At 40.2% G+C, this 11,056-nt stretch overlaps 2 protein-coding genes across 2 annotated transcripts; both read right to left on the minus strand.

The window, feature by feature from the left end:
* Positions 1-397: 397 nt before the first annotated feature.
* LOC117297109 (monocarboxylate transporter 12-like) lies at positions 398-4,061 on the minus strand. The gene is made up of 4 exons (XM_033780244.1): positions 3,678-4,061; positions 3,046-3,189; positions 2,019-2,861; positions 398-1,370 (listed from the first exon to the last, which is right to left on the minus strand). The coding sequence occupies exons 1-4, from the start codon at positions 3,907-3,909 to the stop codon at positions 1,243-1,245; spliced, it is 1,347 nt and encodes a 448-aa protein (XP_033636135.1). The 5' UTR covers positions 3,910-4,061; the 3' UTR covers positions 398-1,242.
* Positions 4,062-6,529: 2,468 nt separating this feature from the next.
* LOC117297110 (monocarboxylate transporter 12-like) lies at positions 6,530-10,526 on the minus strand. The gene is made up of 4 exons (XM_033780245.1): positions 9,867-10,526; positions 9,261-9,404; positions 7,894-8,736; positions 6,530-7,321 (listed from the first exon to the last, which is right to left on the minus strand). The coding sequence occupies exons 1-4, from the start codon at positions 10,129-10,131 to the stop codon at positions 7,194-7,196; spliced, it is 1,380 nt and encodes a 459-aa protein (XP_033636136.1). The 5' UTR covers positions 10,132-10,526; the 3' UTR covers positions 6,530-7,193.
* Between the last annotated feature and the right edge of the window lie 530 nt (positions 10,527-11,056).

An 11,056-nucleotide genomic window follows, 5' to 3' on the forward strand; every position in this document is an offset into this window, starting at 1 on the left:
ATTCTGTAATGTTCCTTTAAACAAACATTATGGTTATAGTGGAAGCTATACACACATCGTGTAAAAAGCGAGTCAACACTTAGAACATTAATCATGGAAAATAACAAAATAACAATCCCCTTATAATAGAAACTGGCCAACGAAATTTAGTGACCTGCAGGTTGACTGCTACTATTGTATCAAAGTGGGTTTATAATTTAACGTTGCAGCCTTATTGAGAAGAAGCTAAATTTTATTGTAAAAAGTGTCGCACAGAGGCAAACAAATGAAGATACAAGTATAACTACATGTACATTTTTTCAGAATAAAAAGAGAGGGGGGAAATTCCTCAAAAATCCTTAGCTAGGGGGACTGAATACCCTAGGAGATTCTATCCCCGGACCGTTGGGTGGGGGGGGGGGGGGGCAGAATTCCATGTGACAAGAGCAGTGAAGTACAGTTTTATTTTCATAAATTTAGTGAAATTTTGTTCTGGATTTTTTCTAACTGCTTTGTATGATGCAAATCTAAAAGAAAAACAAAAACATTTATATAAACTTTATAACAACAAAAAACGTATATAATTTAATAAATTATGGTAATAATGTCATAATACATTTTTCTTTAATACAATTGTGTTAACCACAACTCTGAACTCTGAATACATTTCATGAGTCTAAAAGGATATTATGTTATACCAATATAAGTAATTGTGGTGTCGTCAAATGAATACAAGTTTATTATTTATTTGTTGAACTATACCCTTGTAGTTTATTTGAGCATCGGCCAAGTTTTATTTGCATTTAAGTTGTTGTTTTCCATCAATAATCAAGATGGCGCATGTGATGTGAAAATCACATGTCATGATCTTGAGACATACCTGTTTACTTAAAGCCGTTTACGATTTCATTTAATACTGTTTGTACATAAATACTGTTCTGTGATTATTTGTTTGATAAGTTAATTAAGATAATGATTCCAGCGAAGACCTGACAACATGTATTTTGTCTTTGTCTGTTTCAGGAAATAAAAAGGTGCACCGAGTGTAAAGAAAACAACTTGCCGTTAGCCTCTATCCTTATACGACTCTTTTAAGTGTTAGAGAGGGTCACACTAGGAAATAACTAAATATACAAGCGAGGATCAATAGCTATCGTTTAAGTACTTGTTTAAATAATGTTTGAACAGCGCGACCATGGTGAGACAGTGAACACCGCGACAGTGAGCTCCGGGATTGGCACGGATACATTTTCGGACGTCCCCTCAGAGGCTGGCTGGACTACGTCTTCGCAGCCAAACTAGAACAAATAGAGCCACCACGGTTAGCAGTTGGACGCCTCCCATCAGAATTAGGGCTAAGGTATAACTACCAAAGTGGTCGTAGATTAGACCTGGAATTAAACAATATATGACGGGCCACGTTAAAGTATCGGTGTAGTCTCGTAAATAGGCGTACATAATTTTATTAGTGGTACAGAAATATAAAGACAATATTCATTCGTGTTAAACAGAAAACTTTCGAAAAAAAACCGACGCCCTCAGTGTTGACTGACTCCGAACCCCCAGGATCACTTGACATGTTCACAATGTAAACACAAAAAGCATTACAGTTTTATATGGTTGCACATGACGTCATTCCGCGCCATCTTTGATGATGAACGTGCACGCGTGAAAGGATAGCCATCATGGCTGAGAGTTATGCAGCGCGTGAACTTGTCCATTGTGCATTGGGGATCACCCTATGTGCAATCCATCTATTGGCTAGACTTGATGACAAGTCGTTTTAGGCGCTGCCAAGCTGTTACAAATACACATTCTGCCGTTCAAGCAACAGCAGTGCGATTATACGTTCATGCAACGGTCGTACGCAGCGTGGCGCCACCACTGACTCCAACACAAACTGGGATCGAGGATGTGTGTACCGTCCACATACATAAAGGTTCTTTGTGTCTGTGGTACCGTCACCCTAACTACAACGAGCTTAACAATTACCGACTTGATTTCAAGACTATCTATTGGCAAGCAAACTTAATACTTACCTGGGAAATACAATGTGAAGAGCCCGGTCACTCCAGTGAAAAGTCCATTCCAACCCAAAAATAACCCCATTCGATCAGCACCAAATGACTCTATAACGACGAGGTCAAATTGTATGTGTATCATCACTTTGAAAAACCCATAGATGAAAGCTGCCACAAGCACCGGCCAAAAAGACATCAGCCAGGGATCTATGAGATAATACAAAGATGACAAAAATAGTCCAAGTCCTAACCACGCAGAGTTGCTTAGACGTACTTTGAAGTTTTTGACCAATGGCCCAACAGTTATACTGCTAAGTATTCTCCCAATTCCATAACTGACGACACAGTTGGAAGCGTCTCCAAGTGAAAACCCCTTGGATTCGGTTGTGTATACAACAAAATATATGACCCAAGCTGTGTTCATCATCATCCAAATGTTGCACATGAAGATTATTAGCCAAAATGATGGTAAGGAGAATAAACCAAGCTTGAAAGTCTGGCTGATGAATGAGTGAACACTGTTAAAACAAGAGCAACAACGGCTGTTTGATGTTGCTTCTCCATCACCGGTGTCTTCATTTAAAGCAACTGTTTGATATTCGTCATTGGGCCTAATTCTTGTTACAGCGGGTTCTTTCATCAAAGCTCCACAGACAGCAAGATGAGACAAAATCCCACCAAGTAGCAGCATGGTTCCCCTCCAACCGTAGATATCCAAGAAGAATTGCGTTAAGGGCACGCAGGTGACGAAGGCAATGGAACCACCAAGTATTCCCACGCCGAAAGCCGTTGTGCTTGCTTCGCTAAAGCAGCGTCCAACCAACTCTTTACTTACAACAAGTGAACAACCAACTGCAGGACCTGTTTGGAGTGGAAAATCATCAGTTAGTGTTACAAACTTTTTTCAAATCAAGTGTTTCAATATCTTTAACGTATGTAATGGCATTTGGCTATTGATGGAAATACTACAAGCATTAAAAGCTATAAACCAAACTTCAAAGCACTACTTCACCACCTTACTATAGGCATTACTTCCATGTCTTACCGGCAGCTAGAGTGAGAAGAACCGTTATCTGAGACAAACTGGTTGCAAAAGCCGAAGCTATCATCGAACCACCGACGAGTAACCCACTCACCATGACCACAACTCGCACTCCTAGTTTCTCTCGTAGTGGAGAGGCAAATAAAGCTGTAAAATTAAACACGATAAGAAAATTACAGCTTGATGGTCGAATTGTTTCAGAATAAATATTTCAATGTAATGTATGCGTAGCAACTAATTTTTAATTGCTTTTTTTCTGCTTTAAAAACTTGAAAAAAGCTGATTTGCTTTTGATATTTACAAAATGTGTCTGATATTTTACAATTACTTTCAATTGTGTTCTAAACTGAACCGACGTCGCAAGCTAGAGTTTGTAGCCATAAGAGTGGTGTCTAGGTTGTATTCAATTCAATTCAATTCAATCCAATTAGTCTTTATTAGATCCCAAAAGGGTAATTCAAATGCTCACATACAGTAAAAACATTGACACATTAAAAACATTAAAAACGGACAAGGTCTTTACAATTCGTATGCCTTTTTATGTGATACCTCTATTATTAAAGTCTAGGGCCTCACAATTATTTTGAGTAAATATATACGTAGTGTCCAGTGCCTTTAAAGTGTTACAACTTTACCTGAAATCTGCATACTGGCGTCTATAATAGCAATCATCCAGCCAACTAACCAAGTCGAAGCGTTGAATTGTTCTTGTAGAGTTGGTAACATCACAGCAAGACCCTTAATCAATCCTATCCAGGCTATCCATGATGAAAATAAACCCAGAACAGCAAACCATCCAAGAAGACCGCCATCTTTGAAGGTTTTAACAAACCAACTTGATACACTTTGGAGAAAACTGCACCCCATTGTCGTTCTCTTTTCTTGTTGTAGTTTGGTTGTCACTTTGGCGCTTTTCCAGTAGGAATTTATTCGGAAGTCCGATTCATCAGCAGGTTCCGTAGGGTGATTGTCGCATGTGCTGGACGTAGATGCACTTTGATCAAGGTCCTTTTGTAGACTTGATTTCAAGTCTGGGATTAGCAAAACGCAATGTGCTAACGGCTAGACCATAGTGGTCTTTCATTACTTAAAAAACAGACTTGAAGCTATTGACCTAGGGATCATCGTATCCAAAAAGCACATTGTTAAAACTTAGCTCGGTACATGCATGACATACTGTAGGTGTTTAGAAAGCCACCCAGTGCGTGTTTTAACAGTGAGTATAGATTTGTAGAAGTTCTGAAGGCCTATAATAGACTGCATGGGGTAGTCATCGACACACAACAGTGACCCTGTACACGCAATGTTCAGTGATTGTACAGTATTGCCATCCAACCAGATGAGATCAAAACAAAATATGGCAGGTGGTACACAATTCCCGACAACAAACAGAAAAACCGTGTGACCTCATTGTTAAATAATTTTTATGGACTCTGTATCTTAGTTGGTTTTATATTTTGAATAAGGGAATAAGAGAAGAGACGAGGTCAAAATCATTGCAGCATTTGTGTGCATGTACAAGTATAAACAAATAAAAACAGAACATCTGTTTGTGTTTGTCATACAAACCACTAAAGGCACTGGACACTATTGGTAATTGTCAAAGACCAGTCTTCTCACTTGGTGTTTCTCAACATATGCATAAAATAACATACCTCATTTTAGCTAATTTGGTCGTCGAAGTTGTGAGATAATAATGAAATAATAAAACACACTTGTCACTCAAAGTCGTGTGCTTTCAGATGCTTAATTTCGAGACCTCAAATTCTAAATCTGAGGTCTCAAAATCAAATTCGCGGAAAAATACTTCTTTCACGAAAACTACGTCACTTCAGAGGGAGCCGTTTCTCACAATGTTTTATACTAATAGTATCCACTGCCTTTAACGATTTTATGTATAGTTTGTTATGAGTATTTAATATTAAAATTACTATTATGAGAGCTGGGTATGTGGACAACCGACTCTCTCCGCGATTCTCGCGACACTGGCGGTATTCTTGCGAGACTGCTGGACCAACGAGACTACAGCTCTCGCACTTTAAAGTCCATGGCCCTATTCAAAACCACTGCTTCACCTTTGGATTCGGCCTCCGTTCTCACGTCCTGAAGCCCTGAGCATGTACCAAAAGCACGCGCAGTTTGTTAAGTAGGAGACTTTGGAACGCTAGGTGGCAGGGACCAGGTAAATGTCCTTTACGTAGTTCTGAGCACGCGCACATTAAAGGAACACGTTGCCTTGGATCGGACGAGTTGGTCTATAAAAAGCGTTTGTAACCGTTTGTTATAAAATGCATATGGTTAGAAAGATATTGTAAAAGTAGAATACAGTGATCCACACAAGTTTGCCTCGAAACTGCGAGGTTTTCCTGTAACTTTGCGAACTAACACGGTCGACTCCCATAAATGGCCGACCGTGTAAGTCGACGAGGTAATAGGAAAACCACGCATTTTTGAGGTTTATTTGTGTAGATCATTGTATTCCACTTTTACAACATCTTTTTAACCATATATGACTTTTACAACAAACGGTTACAAACGCATTTCAAAGACCAACTCGACCGATCCAAGGCAACGTGTTCCTTTAATACCGAGAACAATGTATTTTACCTGGTAAGTCTGCTGCCACCAAGCGTTCTGGAATTCTCCTATTGATGAACCTTGCTTAGTGTAATGCCATGAAATGTGTCTTCAAATTGTACCACAAACCTGTTGAATTTTATATTGCCTAGGCCTGTACTTTTATACAATTTTGGCCTAGTCGTGAGTTTGTACGTTTCGAAACAAATGTGTTTCTTGCATTTTATCCGGCAATGTCGACCAGGTGTCATTGCTGCTGGATGAAGTAAAACAACCAAATATGGGGTCAGTTTGCAGCATGGTCCGGTCCGACGTCTTTTCCAGCGCTGTGCAGCGAGGTTGTTTTTCCATAGACCCCAGATGTATCCCATGGGCTATTTTTATTTATTTATTTTAAATCTTTAGACATGCACAATACAAGTTGTACAGGGGCTGTCAAGGTTAAAACAAAAGTATCTGGGCTATCTGGGCATACCCAAATGGGACCATACTCGTTGGGTGCAGAATCAAAATAGGGCCCATTCATTGTAACGTTTGTTCCATCATACTCTTGTTGGGAAAATAGTTCAATACAATGAGAATTGATCAGTACCTGGGTTACAAAATCAAAAGCGCCAAGGGCTTAACGACCTGCTTGAACGGAAATGTCAAGTCGTGAACTTTGCTGAATTCCACTTAAAATGTTTTCGATGAATAAGGAAATCGAGTCATATGATTAGATAAAGCCGCTTTGTTGCAGCGTGGATGTATAACAAAGCAAACTCCCACAAATGTCGTCAGCGGCATTGTCCTTTGACGCCCGCTCTCAACGGCAGAAGTGTAATTACGAAAAGTTCAGAAGTGTACACATATCAAAATTACATTAAAATGGTGAACAAGTGCATTATAACCAAGTAAAAATACCATTTCTGTTGAAAACATTCCGCTCAGGTAGCTGTTTAAGTATACCAAATTTAAATATTGTTAAAGCAAATAATACACACATTGTTATCTCCGTCGATAAGTGTGTTTGTTGTATTGCATTATCATTATTCCTTCAATGTATTATCCTGTGGTATTTCTATTATTGTCCCGCCCGCCTTCCCCATCATTTATTTCAACCACTGCATTGCTGGTATTTACTTTGTATTGCTTTGGAATGTCCAGTATGCCCGAGTACCAACGAATGTGGGCGTTGGCTGCTTAATGTATTCTTGCAGCGAACACCGCATAGGCTCATTTCTGTTCCTGATTCCGTTGTGTTCTGTTCGAGGTTATTTTAGTTCTTCTCAGACATGTAATTTTCCGTAGCCATCTCCCTTTCACCTGTGTATTAAACACCGAGTGCAAATAAATGGGAAAGCTCATTTAAAGTCTCCGCTGTCTCCTTTGTACCGTGCATGTGACACACATATCTATGAAATAACTAAGTACAAGCGAGGATCGAGAGCTATCGTTTAAGTACTTGTTCAAATAATGTCAAATACATTTAAACAATGCGGAATGTAACAGAACAGCGCCACCATGGTGAGACAGTGAACACCGCGACAGTGAGCATCGGGATTGGCAGTACGGATACATTTTCGGACGTCCCCTCAGAGGCTGGCCGGACGACGTCTTTGCAGCCAAACTAGAACAAGTAGAGCCACCACGGTAAGCAGTTGGACGCCTCCCATCAGAATTAGGGCTAAGGTATAACTACCAAAGTGGTCGTAGATTAGACCTGGAATTAAACAAGATATGATGGGCCACGTTAAAGTATATCGGGTGTAGTCTCGTAAATAGAAGTACATTATTATTAGTGATAACAAAATGTAAAGACAAATACTCATTCGTGTTAAAAAAAACTTTCGAAAAAAAAAAACGAAAAACGACGCCCTCAGTGTTGACTGACTCCGAACCCCAACGATCACTTGACATGTTCACAATGTTAACACAAAAAGCATTACAGTTTCATGAAAATGGTTGCACATGACGTCATTGACCACCGTCTTTGATGAACGTGCACAGGAAAGGATATTTATCATTGGCTGAGAGTTATGCAGTGCGCGCACGCGTGGACTTGTCCTTTGTGCATCATCAAATATGGTGGTGGATGACCCCATGTGCAATCCATCTATTGGCTAGACTTGATGACAAGTCGTTTTAGGCGCTGCCTAGCTGTTCGAGGATGTGTGTACCGTCCACATAGGCCTACATAAAGGTTATTTGTGTCTGTGGTACCGTCACCCTAGCGCTTAACAGTTAACGACTTGATTTCAAGACTATCAATTGGCAAGCAAACTTAATACTTACCTGGGAAATACAATGTGAAGAGCCCAGTTACTCCAGTGAAAAATCCATTCCAACCAAGAAAGAATCCCATTCGATCAGCACCAAATGACTCTATAACGACGAGGTCAAATTGTATGTGTACCATCACTGTGAAATACCCATAGATGAAAGCTGCCACAAGTACCGGCCAAAAAGACATCAGCCAGGGATCTATGAGATAATACAAAGACGACAAAAATAGTCCAAGTCCCAACCACGCAGAGTTGCTTAGACTTAGTACTTTGAAGTTTTTGACCAACGGACCAACAGTTATACTGCTAAGTATTCTCCCAATTCCATAACTGACGACACAGTTGGAAGCGTCTCCAAGTGAAAACCCCTTGGATACGGTTGTGTATGCTACAAAATATATGACCCAAGCTATGTTCATCATCATCCAAATGTTGTACATGAAGATTATAAGCCAAAATGCTGGTAAGGAGAATAAACCAAGCTTGAAAGTCTGGCTGATGAATGAGTGAACGCTGTTAAACCAAGAGCAACAACGGCTGTTTGATGTTGCTTCTTCATCATCACCGATGTCTTCATTTAAAGCAACTGTTTGATATTCATCGTTATTTCGTTTCACAGCGGGTTCTTTCATTAAAGCTCCACAGACAGCAAGATGAGACAAAATCCCACCAAGTAGCAGCATGGTTCCCCTCCAACCGTAGATATCCAAGAAGAATTGCGTTAAGGGTACGCAGGTGACGAAGGCAATGGAACCGCCAAGTATTCCCACGCCGAAAGCTGTTGCGCTCGATTCAGTAAAGCAACGTCCAATCATCTCTTTACTTACAACGAGTGAACAACCAACCGCAGGACCTGTTTGGAGTGGAACATAATCAACCGTTAGTATTATCAACTAAACTTAGGTTTACACCCTGCCCAACTTACATCGTCGGCCCAACGTACACATTTTTGGTTGGGCAACCGTTGGTAAGTGACGTTGCTGTGATGGTGAGTGTTCCATCGGGCCAACGTCGACGACGTTGATCCAACGTTGGCTCAACCCCGTTCTGGCGTCGGCTTTTTTTGCCGACGTCTTCATATCCAACGGTAGACGTTAGGCACAATGTTTTGTACCCATTTACCATATTTTCCGACGTTGTCACAATAATTTGAAAGACCACGTTAGATTTCGCAGAAGATGCAACGAAGGCCAAAATTAAAAGGGGGCACGGGGCCGTGGTGCGGGTGCCCAAACGAGATAGTGACCGGGTTTGTAGATTGGCTATTGGTAAAACCTACAAAAACGTAGACCCCAAAACCTTTCAACTGAACTTCAAAACACTTCCGTTCGCCATTTTTCTTCTTCTTAGTGTGTCAATATTGCTTCCATGTCTTACCGGCAGCTAGAGTGAGAAGAACCGTTATCTGAGACAAACTGGTTGCAAAAGCCGAAGCTATCAGTGAACCACTGACGAGTAACCCACTCACCATGACCACAACTCGCACTCCTAGTTTCTCTCGTAGAGGAGAGGCAAACAGAGCTGTGGAGTTGAAGACATGAAGACAAATGTAAAGTTTGGTCATTGCATTGTTTATTATTTCAATGTCTCTTCTATTTTCTGCTCCAACTGTTCTTGGTGTTCTCTTTAAGCTGCAATTTTGCCTATCATAATTGTATCAATATTTATTGCTCTCCGTGCGGGGACTTTCCTTTGTCCCTCTATAATGCTACTCACACGATAACAATTTAACTGTGGTCTCTGCTTAATTTTAGCAAGGTTGTAAAATGCAGCAATGTGTGTCTGTCTGTCTGTCTGTCTGTCTGTCTGTCTGTCTGTCTGTCTGTCTGTCTGTCTGTCTGTCTGTCTGTCTGTCTGTTTGTCTGTTCGTTGGTTTGTTTGTTTGTTTGTTTGTTTTTTGTTTGTTTTTGTAAAAGACATAGGGCAGCGTTATCGGTCAGCTTTTATCTAACACCTCTACTGAAGTGTTGACAATAACTTTACCTGATATCGACGAACTGGCGTCTATAATAGCAATCATCCAGCCAACTAACCAAGTCGAAGCATCGAATTGTTCTTGTAGAGTTGGTAACATCACAGCAAGACCCTTAATCAATCCTATCCACGCTATCCATGATGAAAATAAACCCAGAACAGCCCATCCAAGAAGACCGCCATCTTTGAAGGTTTTAACAAACCAACTTGATACACTTTGTAGAAAAATGCACCCCATTGTCGTTCTCTTTTCTTGATGTAGTTTGGTTGTCATTTTGGCGCTTTTCCAATAGGAATTTACTCAGAAGTCCGATTCATCAGCAGGTTCCGTAGGGTGATTGTCGCATGTGCTGGACGTAGATGCACTTTGATCAAGGTCCTTTTGTAGACTCGATTTCAAGTCTGGGATTAGCAAAACGCAATGTGCTAACGGCTAGACCATAGTGGTCTTTCATTACTTAAAAAACAGGCTTGAAGCTATTGACCTAGGGATCATCGTATCCAAAAAGCACATTGTTAAAACTGTTGTTTAACATTGTTAAAACAAAGCACATTGTAGCTCGGTACATGCATGACATACTGTAGGTGTTTAGAAAGCCACCCAGTGCGTGTTTTAACAGTGAGTATAGATTTGTATAAGTTCTGAAGGCCTATAATAGACTGCATGGGGTATTCATCGACACACAACAGTGACCCTGTACACGCAATGTTCAGTGATTGTACAGTATTGCCATCCAACCAGATGAGATCAAAACAAAATATATGGCAGGTACACAATTCCCGACAACAAACAGAAAAACCGTGTGACCTCATTGTTAAATAATTTTTATGGACTCTGTATCTTAGTTGGTTTTATATTTTGAATAAGGGAATAAGAGAAGAGACGAGGTCAAAATCATTGCAGCATTTGTGTGCATGTACAAGTATAAACAAATAAAAACACAACATCTGTTTAGCTTGTGTTTGTCATCAAAACCATTAAAGGCACTGGACACTATTGGTAATTGTCAAAGACCAGTCTTCTCACTTGGTGTTTCTCAACATGCATAAAATAACATCATTTTAGCTAATTTGGTCGTCGAAGTTGTGAGTAAATAATAATAGAATAAAACACACTTGTCACTCAAAGTCTTCTTTCACGATAGCTTCAAGTCTGTTTTTTAAGTAATGAAAGACCACTATGGTCTAGCCGTTAGCAC

Source organism: Asterias rubens, chromosome 11 (assembly GCF_902459465.1).
Source record: "Asterias rubens chromosome 11, eAstRub1.3, whole genome shotgun sequence".
NCBI classification, from domain to species: domain Eukaryota; kingdom Metazoa; phylum Echinodermata; class Asteroidea; order Forcipulatida; family Asteriidae; genus Asterias; species Asterias rubens.

Coding starts and splice junctions, on each gene's coding strand:
- LOC117297110 (XM_033780245.1), bottom strand. CDS start 10,131: ATGACAACCAAACTACATCAAGAAAAGAGAACGACAATGGGGTGCATT. Junction 8,737..9,260: donor TCTTCTCACTCTAGCTGCCG/GTAAGACATGGA, acceptor CACTCCAAACAG/GTCCTGCGGTTGGTTGTTCA. Junction 7,322..7,893: donor CTTCACATTGTATTTCCCAG/GTAAGTATTAAG, acceptor GTTTAATTCCAG/GTCTAATCTACGACCACTTT.
- LOC117297109 (XM_033780244.1), bottom strand. CDS start 3,909: ATGGGGTGCAGTTTTCTCCAAAGTGTATCAAGTTGGTTTGTTAAAACC. Junction 3,190..3,677: donor CGCCAGTATGCAGATTTCAG/GTAAAGTTGTAA, acceptor TTAATTTTACAG/CTTTATTTGCCTCTCCACTA. Junction 2,862..3,045: donor TCTTCTCACTCTAGCTGCCG/GTAAGACATGGA, acceptor CACTCCAAACAG/GTCCTGCAGTTGGTTGTTCA.